Raw genomic sequence first — 18,587 nt, 5'->3', positions numbered from 1 at the left:
ACTAACGTTATTTCGTACTTTTTATTTCGTTTTGTTCCACTTACTTCCTAACAGGCTGGACGGTGACGGTGGCTGGGAATTACAACCCCGAGATGGCACCGGACGTTGAGATGCGTTTGAGCTTCCCTAAGGGTGCTGGAAGTGGTCAAACCGGTGGTAAATCGGGAACCTTGACTGGGGCTACCAGCTCAGCGGTTACATCGAGTCTGCACGGAAGTCAGGAATCGTCGGGTCCCTTGGGAACCATAGCTGGAAGACATCGAGCACAGACGCAGCAGTACGGACCCGTGGATACGGATGATCTGCTAGAGGGTGTTGGATACTCTGGCATGAGCAGAAGTACATCCCGGGCGGGTGCACTACCACCGCCATCCTCTCAGGCACCGGGTTCTTTGAATCCTAGGCGAAACCTAACGCGCTCCGATGGAACAGGTTCGTGACGCAAACACTCGAGAACTGTCCTGTAGCTAACTAACACCTCTCACCTTAACCTTTCTTTTTGTTCTCAGGTGCTGGTGGCACTGGCAAGGACTATCGTCTTCCGAATGTTGGCCCCGGGCACAACGTTTTGGCAAGACCGACGGCGAGGAAAGCGATCAAGGTACCGGAACGCGCGACCCCGGCACTGGTAGCGGGCAGTTCCACGATGTTGGCGCCCTCCACGTCGCATGTGACGCGTAAAATGCAACCCAATTCGCTTCACCAGCGAAACCGCCATGTTTCGGCCACCCAGTACTAGTGTGCGCCCTTCACTGTGTGCGTGCGTGCGTGCGTGTGTGTGTGTATGTTCGTTGGGTGTGTGTAATGTGTCCTGCTGTTTGTGTGTCTCCTGAAGACATGAGTTAAAAGGACGAAGGTCTCGTTTCACTCCATCTCCGTTGTAGCTGTTTGTTTGGGAACTTGACCACAAACATCCATTATCCTTCACGCAATGTCCTTTCGAGGGCCATAGCCAGCGAGTGGGGAGTCCTTTCCATCTGGTTGATCGTGATCATGAGATTAGTAGCATTTGTGGCAGACCCGAGTGGCCGACATCTCAACCCCCTACTAAAATGGTTAGGTAAACAAAATTGGATTGTTTTTTCACTCTCTCTCTCTTTTTCTCTCGCCATTTTCCAACTCAAACTCAATGTACCATCGCTCTGCTGCTCATTGTGCTTCTGTGGACGTTAGACCGTGGACGGCGTGATCCGTATCCTTCAATGTCGTTGTTTTTGTATGTGTGTGTATGTGTGTGTATGTGTCTATCGTTTTTTTTTTGTTCATGTTTTGGCAATATTTTGTGTTGTTGCCCATCAGCCCATTCATTAAGTGACATTTTTCCTTCCGGCTGCTTGGAAAATGGCGCTCTTTCAACTCATTGCCTTTTGTGTACCATCAGCCCAGCCCAATCATTACGCCTCCATGTGGTTTGATGTATCGTGTTGTTGAGCCTTTTGGCTCTCTGTTTCATGTAGATCGTGCATATGTGACGTTAACACTACCAGCAACGATCGCCATTGCTGGTCATCAACATGATCATACCACTCAATATGACTCGTCCTTCTATCTTTTTGCGTTGTCACGCTTATATCGTCCTTGCCGAAGGCTCCATTAACGGCATTAAACGTACCTACAGACTCATTAGGCATGTGTGATCGCTTCGATCGTTGCGTTTATGTTGTTGTCGTTGTTGTTGTGCTAGTACCCCTTCATCATCTCCATGACGCCTTCCAGAACGCTACCTCCATTCTTATGTGTGCCTCATATGTGTTTTCATTCTCGTTACTCGCAACACCAACGTACGCCTTTCACCCAACAACACAACAGACGGTGGAATGCAGCGTCGTAGCATCAGCAACGCGCACCGTCGCAAACAACTACCATCAGCTATCACACCAGCATCAGATGGCGCAGGATCACCAGCAGTTCACACCGCGTGGTCCAACGACGGCGACGACGACGATGGGGGCGGGAGGGCGCGGTGCACGGTCACGCCCCACCAACCCGCTGCTTCCTCAGGCTTCCGCACAAGTACTCCATCCCACATTGCAAAATGGGAGCGGTGGAAAGTTCCTCTCATCATCCTCACCTTCACTAGCGTCCCAACAGCAGCATCCATCGCAGCGCTTTCATCATCCCGAACCATCATACCACCTAGAAGACTATGGGTAAATTGCATTGCGTCATCGGTCCCCGGCAGGAGCCACGCACGCACGCTTTCATTTCGTTCTCTTAGGATCCGGCTAGCTTGCTAGAGCTCGACGCTTATCCTTTTCCACCGCCAGAGGGCGCTTTCAAAATTCGCAACAGCATACGTTTTTTTTTCTTCGGCCTATTCTATTAGCGTCACACACACACAAACACACGAATCAACCTCCAAACTCGGGTGACAGTTGATATCCTTACTAAAGTGTACTACTCTTTCTTTTTTGCCTTCACCCTATCTCCATAGTAACGCGTACTACGGTGGTCATCAGCAACAACCGTATGCGAATGCGCGACGAATGTCACTCGAAAGTCAACAACTGCAGCAACAGCAGCAGCAACACCATGCGCCTCCATCATCGCTCATGCCAACCGGATGCCTGTCGATCATGGGTAACGCGATCGCACCGGAAATTAAACCGAGGGTACCGACCATGAGCGAAAAGGATGTAACGCGAAGGCACCACGTCTGCTACACCCGCACGCAGCCATACTTCTCTTAAACGTGCGGACAACAAACGTAGACGACACAATTCTCAGGTCTGGTGTGTGTGGCGGAAGCGGTCAGCAGAGCATCGAGCATCCTTCGGTGTCTCCTTTCACATCGCTACTAGTTGAAAACAATCCTTCCTTTCAATGATGAGTGGGCAGTCGTTGCTGCCATGCTCCTCTTCTCTTAGTGTAAATTAGGGCGTAGAATTTTAGGAAATAAAATAAAAAACAAGACCACACCTAGGGTATTATTCTCAACGTATATAGCACACATGGCGTTGCGTTATGATTTCCGCCATCCGAACATGACGCTCGCACACACACGCTCTTTCTTTCTAAGGATGCGACGGGGATGATGCAAACAATGAACTGACACACCGAGTGTGGTTATATTCCATAAAATTGATAATTTTTTTTTAATATATCGTTTTCCAACCGTGTCCGCTTCGCTTACCTTTCTCCGCTGGGATGGCGGTATTATTTTTCTTTTTCACACATCGCTTTCTCTTGAGAGGGTGCTGGTTGCCTATGGTACAGAGCCTTTTGGAATACATAAATGTGCGGTCGCGTTTTGTGTAACTTTTGACGCAAATTGTCCTTACGAGTCCTACTTCCTAATGCATTTCCTAGTGCACTTTCCTTATCCCTTTCTTCATTGGAGCGTTACTAAACTTTACCCCACGGTGAAATAATAAACGTAATAAAGAGCGGGAGCCGAGGAGGAGGACACTAATGAGAATATAAAACAAAACATAAAGCAACAAAACTAACCGGGTGACTAAAGAAGAGCGGCATCTGCGCGGAACGATCGACTATTTCGATATGTGGTTCGTGGTTCCGTGCAAATGCGTTACCCCCCTCATAGGTCCTCGGATGTCGAAAGAAAGGTCCTTCGATGACAGATCGATCGCAAAATAATCCCCCAACAAGTTGCTCCACTGTTGGCTACCATTTCCGATTCTATCTCGCTCCCAAGGCAGACGGCAGGCACCCTTCGTTCGCCTTCCGTCCGTTCCACATTCGATCTGTCAAGTGTGTGTGTGTGTGTGTGTCCCGCTCCCCCGTGGCTCTCTCGCGGTCTGCGCTGCCGTTGCTCTATCTACACAAACAGGACATTCACAATTTTCCCCCCCATTGCATCGTCCTCTGTTGCTGCTATCACTATCCGCGGGGCTGATGCTTTGCATATTGTCCACCATTCGTTGCCGCCGGAACCCCGACGTTACACTTCGATCGAGAGATTTGTTCGCGGTTCGCCCCCTTTTCCGCACAGAAGCAACGCGCGCCCCCTATTCACCCGATACGCACACCAGTGTGTTGTGTATATATGATTATAAATATATGTCTATATTTAAAGATATCGATTTTGTTATAATATTTTCCACCAACTGCTCACGGGTATTGTAACGTCCCCTGCATTGCTTGCCTAGTTTCGAAAACTACATTCGTATGCACTCTTTTTGTCTCGATTTTTCTTCGAACGCTCTTCTTCTTCAAGCTATCCATCTTTCGCTGCTCGTTCATTAGTACCGCTAGTAGAACGATATTTCTTTTTCTTTTCGTGACGAAAAATCGCTATTCATTTTGTTTTTCTTGAACAATGAAATGAAAACGGTTTATAATCTAAATCAAGCATTACATTTTGCACAGGATTCGTTGAAACAAAACGAGCCCAGGGATAAGATGGAATTACGTGCTCTCATGCACGAGCAGAACATCCATTGTAGGTACGCCAGTACCATGTTCGCTATCATGTTGACTCTCGTAACGTTTTGCCTGACTAACGTTGTTCCGCAAGTGGAGTTACATGTTATACAAGTTGTTATCGAATTCGCTACGACCAATTCCAGCGTGTTGTGTGTGTGTGTGTGTTCGTAGTATTTTCGTAACAGCTATCTATGCTCGTTGTTGCACCATTTTGCCAAGATAATGTTTTCTACTCGCGCTTCAGTGAAAGCCAAAACGCAAGGCGAAGAAGGAAGGCGATTCCTTCCATCTGATAAACATAGTTTATGCTAGTATCACCCTAAATAATACGCACAAAAAACTTAAGCTATAGCTTTGTCCACTCGAAAGGCCGTTCGCAGGCAAAGGGAGGGAAATTCATTTAATTTTTTTACTTCAAAGGGATGACCAACTGCTGGGTGGAACAAAACATAAGAAAAGAAAAAAAAACAACACTAACATCTAAAAGCGACTGTGTTTGCAAAACGAGAAAATTGATCAGCAGACCGGCGAATAGTGCCACATCTCTAGCTCCTCTATCGTTCACCACTTCGCGCGTCTTGTCTACGTCTTTTCTAGTATCTCGTTTGCATACAAGGAAACAAGCTTTCCGTCTTCGGACGAAGATCTATCTGTGGCGTTTTGTTTAGTTTAGCTGATTTCGTACTACTACCAAGCATACTTTTTTTTCTCGTCCTTTTTATCCTTTTCTCTCTCCATCGCTCGGAGGAAACGAACTCTCTATCTTATACGAACCCAAAGTTCTTCGTCTTAATCGCCAACAGGAGTTTGTGCCGCAGGACCGCTTTGCTCGAGTAGAGTGGGATGTATAGGCGGGAGATGCAGGTGTTCGCCGTCGGTAGATGTGAATCGTCCGCCGGGCGAATCGTTACCGATGGCATCGGTTGGAATCCTTCCTCGGACGCGGGCAGCGCAGGCGAACCAGTCCAGAAATACACCTAACACGCGTACATAAGGAGAGTAATCAAGAATCGTAATAAGCAAGCAATTTTTGACGTCGAATAGCCATTTACACCACTCACCAAGTCCTGACGCTCTAGATTGCTCATTTTTTCCACCACGTTCCACAGCCAGCGCTTGAACTTTGTCAGCTTTTCACTAGGTTCGTTCGATTCGTCGTTGAACGCCGTGTAGGAGATCAAGGTCCCCACGTGGATGTCGCCTACACCGTTCAGCAACAGTCGCAGATCTTCCGCCGTCAACTGGTCCAGGGCCGTGTCGGGCAACACGTCAAACACACCGGAACGGATTGCCTATGAAGGATCAAACCACAATTAGGGGAAATCTCACCACATAGTCCTACAGGGACGTCTGGTAATATCGATGTGCTTACCTCTAAAGCCTTCTCTTGGGTTTTTATCATGCGATACTCGGCGTACTTGCGCACATAATCGTACACGTTTTGTTCATTTACTTGAATATCTCGCCCACCCGGTACGAGCTCGACCGTTCCCGAGCCTTCCTCCATCATAAGGTCAATCCTGTAAAAACAAGCGACACACACGCAGGTTAGTTCCCGCTGCCTTAACACCGGTCTACATCAGAAATCGTTGCTACTTACACAAAGTTGATTTCCAGGCTCTGCAGAATACTGATGCCTGTTTTGGTTTGCGAATCTTTGATGAGCTGACGCAACGACTCGTACACCACCGGATCGAAGAACGCTAGATCGTGGAAGCGGGTCTGTCGTCCGAGAATAAACTTCAGCACGTGACGTTGCAGGAAGAGCGGAAACAGTTCATTTTGAAGCAAACACAATCCGATCAGCCTGCAAGAAAATGGCAAAGGAAACGGTAGTGTGTTTTAACTCTCTTCAACAAGCCTTCCACTGGCCTTCACTCGCCACATACCTGCCCACATTGCGGAATGCGTTCATCCGTTCACCGGAAGGATATCCTTGCCGAGGACTGTAGAAACCGCGCTTGCCGGGTGTGTAGAACAATGGTGCGTCCATCTGACAATCATCCAGCAGCAACACTGGGCCGCCCTTCTTCGACAACGTTGGCGTTCCCTGGCCAACCAAACCGCCGTATCCACCGGGGGCGTTGACACTGCCACCGCTAATACCTTGATCTCCGACCGTTCCTGGTCCTACCGAGCCCATCGTAGCGCCTACACCGACATTGCTGACACCAGCCGACGATACGGAGCCACCGAGCGAGTTTGGAACACCTTGCGCCGACGAGGAACCACCACTCGAGGAGGACGATTGACCACCGCCGCCATTTGCGAGGTTTTCCATTTCAAGCCGCTGCCGTTGGAGGATGATTTCGACCGCTTCACCGATGCGCTGTCGCAGGTTTTCGTCCGACGCCAGCAAATGTAACACCTGCGTCGGGGGCAATTCCAGCAACATGCCCGTTATCTTGGCTGCGTTGTTAGGGTGTTGTTGTTGCACCTTCGGGTACAACCGCTCACCGAGCTGCTGTTGTTGCACTGACAGACCATCGCCGACGTTCATGAAGGAGGGGCTACTGTTGCTGTTACCACCGGGACCGGACAAACCCTGGGCGATTAGTTCGCTTGCCGGCCGGAACGGTCTAGCGTCGTAGTTGAGCGTTTTACGAGATTCGCGATTCGGGCGCCATAATGGCTGCTTGCTAGAAAGACCCCGGCGGGAGCTACTGCTACTGCCACCACCTCCACTGCCACTACCTCCTGCGCCTCCAGATACACCGACACCTGCGCCACTTCCGCCGCTACCACCAGCACCAACGTTTCCACCGACACCTGCATTAGCGCTTGCTCCGCCACCGCTACTGCTGCCCCGATGCCGGAGCATACTGTTGAATGGTCCACCGCCGTATTTAGCAGGTGTTTGCGCCGTATCCAGCGGGGGCAGTTTTTCGTTTGCCAGCAGAGCCTCAGCAATGGCGGTGTAGAAGCTTCGCGCAACACCCGATCCTTCACCGGGCTCATCCTTGAATGTTACTTTCACCCGATTAAACACGAGCGGCTGCTGGACGCGCCGATTGCAGTATAACGTGTTCAGCTCCTTGAACGTCTGCGTTAGCAGCGCTGCTCGGTTGCGCTCCATCTTCAACAGCGTCAAGTCCTTCTGAGTGGTACATCGCAGCTTTTCCATGTAGCGCCTGAATTTGGTTTCCTTTACAGGGAATCCGTTCAGCTCGTAGATGACACTGCCCGGTTCAACTCCGACGTCCTCGAGGAACACGCGGGCAAACAGAATCAACGAGAGGCGCCAGCGGCCCAGCAGAATATCCGACAGGATGGACGAATGCATTGCCGACGAACCACGCAGGTAGATGCCTCGTGGTGGCATTTCGGGTTGTATCGCCGTTGGCACAACGTTTGGCGTTGTTTCGACCGTTACGTGAGCGGATATTTCCTGTATGTCCATGGCTTCGGCTGATTGTATGAGGTCGACGGAGTTACTGCCACTGCCACTTCCGACGTGGCCCGTTGCAAATACCTACAAAATAATACGAGACGAAATTAAAACGTGCGTTTGCAATACAAATATGTTCCATGATGAGCATTCCCCCAACAGCTCGCAATCTAAAGCCTCATGAAAAACCCAAAAGGCTATAGTAAAGCGAACAAAATGCAACCTTATGTCCACTCCGTATCTGTCCTCTAGGCAAACAAAATCTCTAGCACATTAGAAGTCATCAGAAAGTGGGACAATCGAATGCCATAGTCTATGAGCAGTAAGTGAAAGAAAGCGACTTCTATAAAAGCTTTCTTCGTTATCTGTAAACGCTCAATGCTCACGACGACAGAAAAAGGCTCACGCTATTTGCTAAACACGCCGAGAAACATAGACGTACCGTGGCTGAAGAACCTGCGCGGACAATTACACTCTTGCCGGGTGAAGATCCTGCCGGTACATTTCCGATCGTCACCAGTGGGTTGGCGAATGAAACAGTTGGGCCTGACGACGATGAAGAAGAAGCACCGCCTACCTGATCACTGGCCAGCACGTCAGCTGATGAAGAGCCTTGTCCTACAAGCACGATCAAATGATACCAACCACGATTAGCACTGGACCATTCAAAATTGAATAGTTTATCTCCGCTAAGAATAACCCACCTAGAACAATCGACGCATCCATACCACTGCCGGGACCTCCGGCGGCCACCATCGCCATCTTACGACGGGTGACGATAATCGGTGGCCGGATCGCCGATGACGGTTCCTGCAGCTGCTGGTGCATCTGCTGCTGGCTTATCATGCCGTCTGCGCTTCCCTGCTGCAGCGGTATCGATGATACTGCAGGGACCTCATCATTCCCAATGTCCCCGCCGCTAGCGTCCGCATCGTCCAGCTTCTGGCGCTTGGCCGCGGTCGAAGAGTGCTGGTGCGAGTCCTCCGAGTCCGATTCCGACAGCTCATCGTGATCCTGATCCGTATCGACATCGATTTTAAACGTCGATTGCGACAAGTCCTGCGGCTCATCCGAGCTGATACTCACTTCATCGACGTCGGACTCTTCGCTGTACTTGTTGTTCTTCAGGTAGAACAGCCGATTCTTTTTGTAGTACACCTCGGAGAATGGCGAGGAGGACGACGTGCTGGTACCGCTGGTGCCTCCTCCGCTATTGCTATTGCTTCCACTACTGTTACCGCCGCCGCCGTGTGGTGGAGGTGGTGGTGGCGGTGGTTTCGGAGAGTGCGTTTCACCAGCCTTTGGCGGACTACTGCCGCCGCTACTGGATGCGGTTGCCATAGCCGTCGTTCCGCTACCGCTTGGGTCCATTTCCAGTTGTTGCTGCTGCTGTTGCTGTTTGGAGGAAGATGCTCCTGCAATAGTCGCCACTCCGGTGGCCACCGCTGTTCCGCTGGCGGCCTCGTAAATTCCTACGGGAAGAGAAATTTCTACCCTCACACGGGAGTCCGTGTTTGGTGGAGAGGTTGGAGTGCCACTTCCAATGAACGAGACGGATGCATCTTGACTTGGCGGCTGCGGCTGTTGCGGCACAGCGTACAGAGTGTCCGCCAGATCGACAATCATGCCGGTGGTGCCCGTACTTATAACTTCATTCCGAATCGAAGACGATAGGCTCAGTCGAACGGGTGGCAGTTCAAGATTGGTGCCCATCGTAGAGCACGCTGCAACATCGGAGGAAGAGTTCATTGGGTTGACATTGCCGCTTCCATTGCCACTTGGTGCCAACGTAATCGGCCATTTTGGCATACCGAACAAGTCTTCTCGCTTGGCGGTCGGTTGCAAACGGTGTGGCTGATCCGCCAGCGGCAGAGCTTCCGTAAGGGGCGTATTGAACGGATCCGGTGCTGGGCAACCGAGACACAGCGTCGAATCGGAGCGCTGGAAGAACGAATGCCGGCGTCCGAGCGATGGTCGAGTCAGCACGTCGTCATCGACCGAATCGGTATCCATGACGATCGAGGTAGAGATGTCCTCTTCCGTTTCTTCGTTCTCGTTCTCGTCCTGGTCGTCCCACACGTTCGAACCGGTCGTCGTTCGGTCGAGCTCGCAGTCATTTGTGGCGCGCATGTAGAACAGAATTGCATCAAGCACGTATGCAACGTGGCGAAGAGCCGTAACGTCCAGCACAGGCAACGAATCACGGTGTTCCGAGTTATGTGCGCGCATCAGCGAAAGGCAATAGGTAAGGAAATCACGTCTGCTAGATTCCGAGTCGGCAGTCAAAGACGATCCACCTACGGAGACAAAGAGATATTATTGTAGCACCAACTTTGCATTAAGTTATTATGCAAACAATTTTTGCTTTGGAATAGCATTTTGAATAAATCTGAATAAAGATATTACTAAATAACTACCCACTACCACGCCAATAAAGCTACGTAAAACAGCTCTAATATAAAGATTTATGGCGTTATAACGTACCATCACGTGTGTTTCGATCATTATCAGCAAATCCCAAGTTGCGCGTAGTTGCCGATGTTCCCAGTGTACTAATAGTGGCTCTATTTCTGCTTGCTAGAATTATTTAGAAAAAAATAAATTCAATTTACAATTAATTAGTGCTTGTATCGTGGAACTCATGATTGAATGTTGAAATGTATTGTGGCAGAAATTAGAATAAATGTTCCATATAACTTGATCCTTTTAAGTTTACACAAAAAATGATTTAAGAGTTGATATTTGATAAAAAAAAACACAAAAATGCCTACCAGTGACACCAATCATCGCAGAAGGAGCAGAACCTTCGTTGCTGCTCGATGCAGTCGGAACGTTGAGTGGATGCAGAGGGTGCGAAGGGTCAGTCGAATCAGTCAATGAGGCACCGAATCGCAGCTGCGCCTCGGTCGCTTCCATCACGGTTAATATCCATTCCCAGGTTGACTTCAATCGTTTTTCTACGTACATCTGAAGTATAGCGAGCAAGAAAAGATCCAGCAATTGTGGTTATTATATGAACTCTTCTGCTGAACGGTAGCTGAGTGTACGCTTAACTTACCTGCAGTTGAACGGCATCCTGGTGTGTCACATCGAGAACTGATGAAGAACCGCTAATGCTCGTCGGCAGCATACCGATCAACTCGGATATTTGCCGTAGTATGATGCCGAACGCCCGAGCAAGGGCACTGGCCGTCGTTGTCATCGTCGGTGATTCCTGCTGCTGTGCGGATGTCACGGCTGCCGTCGACCGACGCAATGAGCTCGGATCGATGAACACCAGATTGGAGCTGCCCGTAGCTAAGCGTACTCGTTCCGGGGCAACAGTCTCACGGTTACGAATGGCCCATTGCATCGACTGCGGGGCAAGATTGCTACGTTGATTGCCACCCGGCGTTTGACGACGCTCTAGCTGCTCATCGTTCAAATTGAAATCCACCGTGGATTGATCATCACTTTCACCGTCCTCCGATCCTTCATCATCCGGCTGGGTCGAATCGCCCGAATCGTCCTCGTTGTCAAATAACAGCGAATTAAGCCCTGAAAGATGTAGGATCTGATTAGTACCGCCATAGGTCTCGGAGAACGTTTACCATGCTCAACAACGTGACTAATGCTCTTGTTTGAGAAGCAATAAACGGATAAACAATCTTACCTGTATCCGAACCAGCGGTTGCTCCGGTTTGCACACTGCGCTGCGCATCTTGCGTGCTCTGGTTGTCGTCGGAATCGGACTCAGTTTCGGCTTCGTGGAAATTGTACTCGTTGTCACTCTCACCTTGGGCGTTTTCTTCGTTCCGTAGCGGATCCTGCGATTCTTCCTCGGCGTTCATCGATACCGCACTTGTAACCGGTCGCAAGGACGACGAGCGTCTAGGTGGTGGTTGCTCACGTTCGGCCAAGTCTTCCTGTTCGGATGTTTCACCGTCGTCCTGCACAAGCGCATCTCCGTCGTTGTTGTCTTCGATATCACGCAAACGAATGTTGATACGCGATATGAATCCCGACGACGAACGCTCGCTGTCCATTGAATCAACCCCGAGGTGCACGTTAGCCGTGGCATTGGCAATTTGAGCCATGCTGGTTCCACCGGTGCGATTTGTCGGTGGTGCAAGTGGCTCAACCGAGAACAACTCATCCGTACTCTACGAGCAAAGAATTAACAAAAAATCAATTATACATTTGCCTCTTTTCCGTCTCTTCCCAAGCAAATACTCACATCTATGTTGTTCGATGACAAGCTGAACGGTGCGATAGGCTTCACAACGCCCAGACGAACCGGTGTTATCAACGCATCCGCTATTTCCACCAGCTCCTCGATGGCAAACTTGAACAACGCCGTAAAAACGCGCCGGTACGCCTGTAAGTGCTTCGTTTGCGTGGTAGAGTTCCGTTGCTTCTCTGGATTCTGGAACCGCTCGATGCTAAAAATCACGTACACACGCGCCACAGAGCGCACGAACCGGCGAGCCACCTTCTGCGCTTCCTCCATCCGGCCCGGTATCGTGTCGTTCTGAAGTTCGTGCACAAGCCGCACCAGCAGCTTCTCGAGCGGATCGCTACTGCAGCGCACTATCAGACTGTGGGTGAATTTGTCCAGCAGCGAGGTGCCACTCTGGGATTGCAGGTACACCTGCTGGTTGTCGTCGTCGTAGAACGGCTGCTGATTCGCGTTCGGAACGATTGGCTTTTCGTGTTCCGCACCGGTCATGATCATCGCCCGGACGGCTGGCCAATCGTTCAGCAACCGATCGAGTGCCTTTCTGGCGAAACGCGGCGGCTCGAGATTGTGCTCTGGCATCTCGTTGTCTGGCTCGAGGCTTGGCGTTTTGCGCGCATTGCCCGATGAAGTCGACCGAACGCGTGACGTTGCTCGATACTGGCGCTGTTCAACCATTTGCCGGCCTACGGTTTGAATGAGAAAGAGCAGAATCGATTCACCGCGCGAGTTAAAGCGCGTTACCAGATCCGTCTCGTTGGCCATCTTGCACAGCAGCTCGTGGCGCTTCGTTTGATTGCCAGCGATTAGTGCCTTGCATTTGCACTTTTCCCAACAGTCACAGTACGCCGTTGGAGAGGTGCGCTTCAGTTTACAGTCGTGCCCTTTGTGGCATACCTTGGCACACTCGGTGCAGCAGCAGAGTGATCCCGTCAGGCCGCACGTGCGACATTCGAAGATGTCCTGATTAATGTGGTCCGCTCCGGTCCAAGTGAAAGAACAGGTATCATTACAGCACAGGATTCCCAGCGGCGATTGGTCCGGAGAAGAACCGGCTGGAAAAATCATCGAGTCCCGGACTGCATCGTCGCCGTTCGCAATCTTCTGAATGGCGTTGAACACCGTAATACCCGCCTGATACGCTCGGCAGGTTACCGCCAGCATGAATGGTGTCTGACCTTGAGCGTCCTTCGCGCTTAACAGCGCGCGCAGGTGTGGCTGCAATACAGGACTTTCACACAGTAGCTGAAGCACAAACTGCGCATTCTGACGCCGTTCGGTCGAATCGGACACGAACGTCTCTGCGATGGCTGCAATAGATTTCTGCGATGTGTATGGCTGTTGACTGGAAGATCCCGAATGATGCTGCTGATGCTGGTTTTGCGGTTGCTGCTGCTGCTGCTGGGACTGTTGGTGACCGCCTGTTGCTGCTCCTGCCATCGCGCTATTGAGTGCACCGAGACTATCCTCATCGCCACTGGTAGGATCGTACTCCGGCGGCCAGTAGACGACCGGCATCGAGTTTCCACTAAGCACTGGCGGTTGGTCGTCGACACCAGGCACTAGTGAAGCACCAGAAACGGGTGCACTTCCGCCAGCTTGCAGGTTACTAGCAGCGACCGAATTGTCAACACTTTCCATTTCACGGTTGCTAACGTTACGGCGCATGATCTCCCGAATGCTGACGGGGCGATTGCCTATCATCGTGTTCGTTATTACATTAATTGATTCGAGCCCGGATGAAGAACCAGATCCGCCTCCTGAACCGGCGCCATTGCCTCCATTAGGCGTTCCACTGTTACCATTACCGTTGGAGGTGTTAATGCACGAAACGAAGTCGAGCTCCCGGTTGGAGGTTGGCGAGCACATGCTGATGCAGGCGTGAATAATGTTCCTGTTACCATCCGTATGCTCGGCAAGGATAGCAGCTAGCGTATTTCTCATTTGTTCCGGGCCTTCCATAGCGATGTGCACGAGCAGCTGCCGTACGCCTTGGATGTCGCAACGCAAAATCTTCGACATAAGCAGCTGTTGTTCTGGGGCCAGTACGACAAGTGCCACTTGTGACTTTAGATTCACGCCCACCGAAGGCAGCGTCAGCGAAGCAGCTGCGATACACTTGATCGGTGGTAAATCAAGCCAGCTCGGGTCTCGGATCGCATCCACGCAGTCCTTTGCCATTGGATATATCGTGTGGTTGCCGTCACGTAAGAGCAACACGCTGTCTGAACTATCTCCGGCACATGTGAGCGATACGTCCTGCAACGAGGCTCCAAGGAACGAACCGATATCGGTTGGAAACACGCTATCCTGCTCCTGCCGACCGGTGTTCAGATTAAACAACGAGTAATGCAGCCGATTGTTGGCTGTTTTCATTATGCCATGAATGCCCTTCGGATCGACGGCGATGGTAAGCAACTGCGAAGTGCCTCCCGACGCATCTCCGCCTCCGTTACTGCTTGAAGAAGCAGCCGGATTCAGAACAATGCGGCGTGGTATCTTTTGGAAACAATCCGGAACGCGGGGCGTCGTGGTGGATTTAATCACCTGCAGATCATCCTTCCGCAGCAGCCGACAATCTTGCCAGGCTTCAATGCTATCGTCGAATTTATCCTTACTGTTGCTAGAACCATTATTGGAGGACAACGACGCAGCAGCAGCAGATCCGGGTGGTGGTGGGAATTTAACTGCCGCATAGTCTCCGTCTACTTTCAACACGCGACCGATAGGAACAGAGCGGACGTCCTCCACGAAGATAACATCCCTAAAAATGGAAACGAACCTAATGACACACATGCACCTTTACGGGGCAAAAGGGAGCAGTACGACTTACTTTAAATACCATTGTTCTTCGTCCTTTTTGGGATCCGGTTCTTCCTTCGGAGTCATTCGCTTTGGGCGCTTGTGAGAATTCGTCACGCTACCAGTGTCGCTGCACGTACTTGAAGCAGGCGAAGGTGGTGGAGGCATATCCAGGCGATCGGTGGATTCCTTGTTGTTACCAGATCCTTGCTTCGAGGATGATGAAACCCCACCCGATCCCGAAGAGCTGCTTGTAGTTCCTCCAGTGGAGCTTCCACCTTTGGATTCCTTTTCCAAAATACCAGCCATTCCACCAGAACCACCAGCGGTGCCACTCTGCGATCCGAGCCCAGCAACACCTGCTCCAATTCCTAGCGAACTCGCAACACATCCGGCTACCAGACCGGAACTCGACCCTAGTCCTCCACCACCAACTCCGAGACCACCCGTACTGCCACCCTGCGTGCTTGCAGCCAACTGTTGCGATAACGTCGACATCGACAGCAGTTTGAAGCGACCCATCTTTGTCAAATCCCAAGCTGCATTCATTAGTTGGCCCACTTTCGGCACACCGTTCGATATGGTAAAACCGATCGCACCGTGCTGGTACATCGGGCAGCTCTTCATGCACACCTGCGTTCCGACCGTCACCTCCGGTGCGTTCACACTCGGTCGTACCGGTTTCTTCGCTTTCGCTTGGTACTTATCCCATAACCGTTTTCGCTGACCAAACGGCAAAACGCCCCACCAAAACAGCTCCCCACTCTCGGTGCGGGCTACGGTGTAAAGCGTGCAGGTGTGCAGCGAAACAATTCGATCCAGTGCAAACTCGGGATAATTTGTGGCGCTATGCTCCAGCTTGTTGCCGACGTAACCCAGCAGCTCGTCCATCCACGTGGCTATGCGGCCACCCTCGGTGGCAACAGAACAGCGTATCAGTGTGGCCGATATGTGGGTGACTTTCTCGTACAGCAAGTTTAGCGGAATCGTTTTCGGATGATGTACGTTCGAGGCGTCATTGCTGCGATACGGTTCGACATCGGCCCAGCGCCACTGGTGCAGCTCACCCCGAGCAGTCACTCCGATAAACTCGGAGTACAGTGACGCGATTTCCGTAAACCGTATCGGTTGATCTTTCTCCGGCCAGGGTTCCATCTCATCAGACACCCACAGTGGATATCCGGACGAGTAATCTTTCTTTTTGGAATCTGAAACAGAAGCACGTGGTTAGTTACTTCAATCAAACAAAAAAATGTATGTGCCTGGACGATAGAAATAGTCACTTACCACCGGTTTCCTTCTCCCAAACGTCTTCCCTTCCGCTCTGGAACCAACGACGAGGTCCAAAGTATTGCCGATCGCGCCATCGCCCGAACCCTTCACGTTCCGCGCTACTGAGGCCCACACCACCGGATACGCCCGAAGGACCTCCAGCACCACCGGCACCAGAAGAGCCTCCGCTTCCCGGTTGTCCGCTACCCGATATGACAGCCGACGCTGAACCACCAGCACCCCCTCCAGTTCCATTGCCGGGTCCGGATTGGCTACCACTGCCACCTCCTGAGCGACTTCCGGATGGCGTTCCATCGTTACCGTTTCCAGCCGAACCACCAGCGCTGCCGGCACTACCTCCACTACCAGTGCCACCGGCGCCGCCACCACCCGATGAAGAGGAGTTTTGATTCCGTTCGCTACGAGCACGACTATATAACATCAAACTATAGGTTCAGCAAATGAAAGTTTGGTAGCGAAAAATTGTACATAGTTTTGTTAGAAATTATGATTCCAAAGAGCCGAAGGTTGAAAGATTTCCAAAACTGTACAGTCAAAATTTTACTTTTTTTCTCTCGCTAGAAACAGAGCACGGATATAACAGACTAAAACATACGAATTAAAACAAACCAACGGCGGTTTGCGAGTTAACTTGAGGTACATCAATTACAACCCCACTTCAGTTTTTTTGTCATAATTTTTTAAAATTACCAATCATTAGTTACTACACAACATCATACAATTTTAATATAATTCATCTTTTTTTGCTATTTAGCATTGTTAGGATTCAAGGTAGTACTTCAGTGGTATTTCATCAAATGATTAGCAATCTACTTAACTAAGTTAGAGCATATTTCGAATTTCTTTCCCTACAAGAATGGTGGTTATTTTGACTGTACAGAATTGTTTAGTATAAAATAGTCATCTACTTCTGACTACCGCGTGCTGCCACTCCCGACAGCTTGACAACACTTACTTGCGTATGTTGGAAAACCCGAACACATCATCGGTGAACATTGCTTCGGCGTCGATTATAACGCTATTATCCGGATGAAAGCCGCCATCCAACAAAGAGATCAAATCCTCGGCCACATAGTTGTCGCTTCCTTCTTCGGTATCATCCCCGCCTTCATCGTCGCGTGATAACAAATTGTTCACCGCCAAATTCACGTCCAAATTAGTCCGCTGGAGCTCTCGAATGATCAAGTTGCGGCTCTTGCCCTGCAGCACTACTTGCGCCTGTGCCACCAGCTCCTCCGGCACGAACGGTGCCGGTACGGACACAATAGAGCGGCTTCCAGACGATCCACCGCCCATTATGACACCGGTACTGCGCGAGCCAGATCCTTGCGAACCACTTCCGGCGCGAACCGAGCTGCTGGTGCGCATTATACGCGCACGTGAGCGACATTGTCGGGAGGTGGGAGTGCTTTTCGAGTTGTTGTTAGACTGACCGGACGATTGGCTTCCGACACCTCCACCACCGCCTCCTCCACCACTACCTCCACCTCCACCACCGGCACCACCTCCACCACCACCACCTCCTCCGCCGCCACCGCCACCTCCACCACCGACTCCGCCGGACTTCGATGCATCCTGTTTGCTTAGATCCAACCGCTCTGGTATGATGGAAAAGGCCACTCGAAAGGCGCGCCCATCCTCGAGCAGAATGCCGAGGTGCGCGGGCCCAATGACAATCTGTCTGACTGGAACTTTCAACGATTGGAGGCCGGGTAACGTCTGGACACCGTACTTGTTGATTTTGTCTGCTACATCGCGTATTCTGCAAGAGGCGAAAGAAAACGGAAGTATTAAAAACATTATCAAACATATTGGCTACCGCAAGAATCATCAGTTGTTAATTATTTCCATCCACTGGTAGTGCAATGTGTGTACATTATTCCAGACGTTTTCCGTACTAGATGGATTGGAAAATAAATCTCTCGATTGTACACATGAATCAAGGAGATGGATAAGAAGTAGATGAAATACCGAATAGAATGTATGGAAGCGATAAAAAAGCTCGTGTCTCGCATCGTACAGCGGCAGCGAACCATACGAAACCAAAGCGGCGCAGTGCTGTCATAGGGCATTTGACAGTTCGATTCATTTTTCACCCTATCCATTCATTTAACAACCGAGCCCCCAAAGCGCCACCTTCGTAGCGTTCCAACCGCAGCAACCATGAATGAGCAGTCTCATGCTTTCTGGGAAAAATTCTTTCGATACGATTCTTTTGATTCACACCCCCTTTTACTGCACTACCGAAGGGTGCTTATGCTGGCTGTACCCTGCAACCTGTAAACGACCACAATGGCGGACGCGAAGGCTTGTACGCAACCCAGCCAGCAGTCCCGTGGATTACCTACATGGCGTTAGCCACCGATGCAAACTTACCTCTCGTTTAGCTGATCCTCTGTGCCTGGAAGCGGATGGACGACGAAATGGAGCGTCGACATTGCAGCAGAGTGCACCTTCAGCGATTGCTTTTCTTCTATGGCTACTGCCTTCGTCGTACCGTCA

At 50.7% G+C, this 18,587-nt stretch overlaps 2 protein-coding genes across 2 annotated transcripts in view; one reads left to right on the top strand and one right to left on the bottom strand.

Moving 5' to 3' along the window:
* Positions 1 to 2,932, top strand: part of LOC128721182 (uncharacterized) — a 38,216-nt gene extending 35,284 nt beyond the window's left edge. Inside the window, exons 7-10 of the mRNA XM_053814944.1 lie at positions 55 to 432; positions 510 to 601; positions 1,810 to 2,150; positions 2,435 to 2,932. Coding sequence (XP_053670919.1) covers positions 55 to 432; positions 510 to 601; positions 1,810 to 2,150; positions 2,435 to 2,690 — 1,067 coding nt within the window. The 3' untranslated portion in view covers positions 2,691 to 2,932. The remainder of the gene's footprint in view (positions 1 to 54; positions 433 to 509; positions 602 to 1,809; positions 2,151 to 2,434) is intronic.
* A 112-nt stretch (positions 2,933 to 3,044) lies between these two features.
* LOC128721539 (E3 ubiquitin-protein ligase hyd) lies at positions 3,045 to 18,587 on the bottom strand. The gene is made up of 16 exons (XM_053815300.1): positions 18,462 to 18,587; positions 17,041 to 17,847; positions 16,080 to 16,510; positions 14,824 to 16,000; positions 11,991 to 14,754; positions 11,427 to 11,916; positions 10,833 to 11,311; positions 10,546 to 10,741; positions 10,259 to 10,351; positions 8,479 to 10,071; positions 8,217 to 8,392; positions 6,276 to 7,858; positions 5,987 to 6,193; positions 5,759 to 5,906; positions 5,448 to 5,678; positions 3,045 to 5,363 (listed from the first exon to the last, which is right to left on the bottom strand). The coding sequence occupies exons 1-16, from the start codon at positions 18,521 to 18,523 to the stop codon at positions 5,151 to 5,153; spliced, it is 10,650 nt and encodes a 3,549-aa protein (XP_053671275.1). The 5' UTR covers positions 18,524 to 18,587; the 3' UTR covers positions 3,045 to 5,150.

The sequence above is a fragment of the Anopheles nili genome, chromosome 2, assembly GCF_943737925.1.
Source record: "Anopheles nili chromosome 2, idAnoNiliSN_F5_01, whole genome shotgun sequence".
NCBI lineage: Eukaryota > Metazoa > Arthropoda > Insecta > Diptera > Culicidae > Anopheles > Anopheles nili.
The sequence above is the reverse complement of the archived record's forward strand: the minus strand, read 5'-3'. Positions and strand labels throughout refer to the sequence as shown.

Bases quoted from the DNA above. Each gene is read 5' to 3' on its own strand.
- LOC128721539 (XM_053815300.1), bottom strand. From the start codon at position 18,523: ATGTCGACGCTCCATTTCGTCGTCCATCCGCTTCCAGGCACAGAGGAT. The intron at 14,755-14,823 runs GTAAGTCGTACT...TTCCATTTTTAG, and splicing joins GAAGAACAATGGTATTTAAA to GGATGTTATCTTCGTGGAGG. The intron at 5,364-5,447 runs GTGAGTGGTGTA...TACGCGTGTTAG, and splicing joins ATCTAGAGCGTCAGGACTTG to GTGTATTTCTGGACTGGTTC.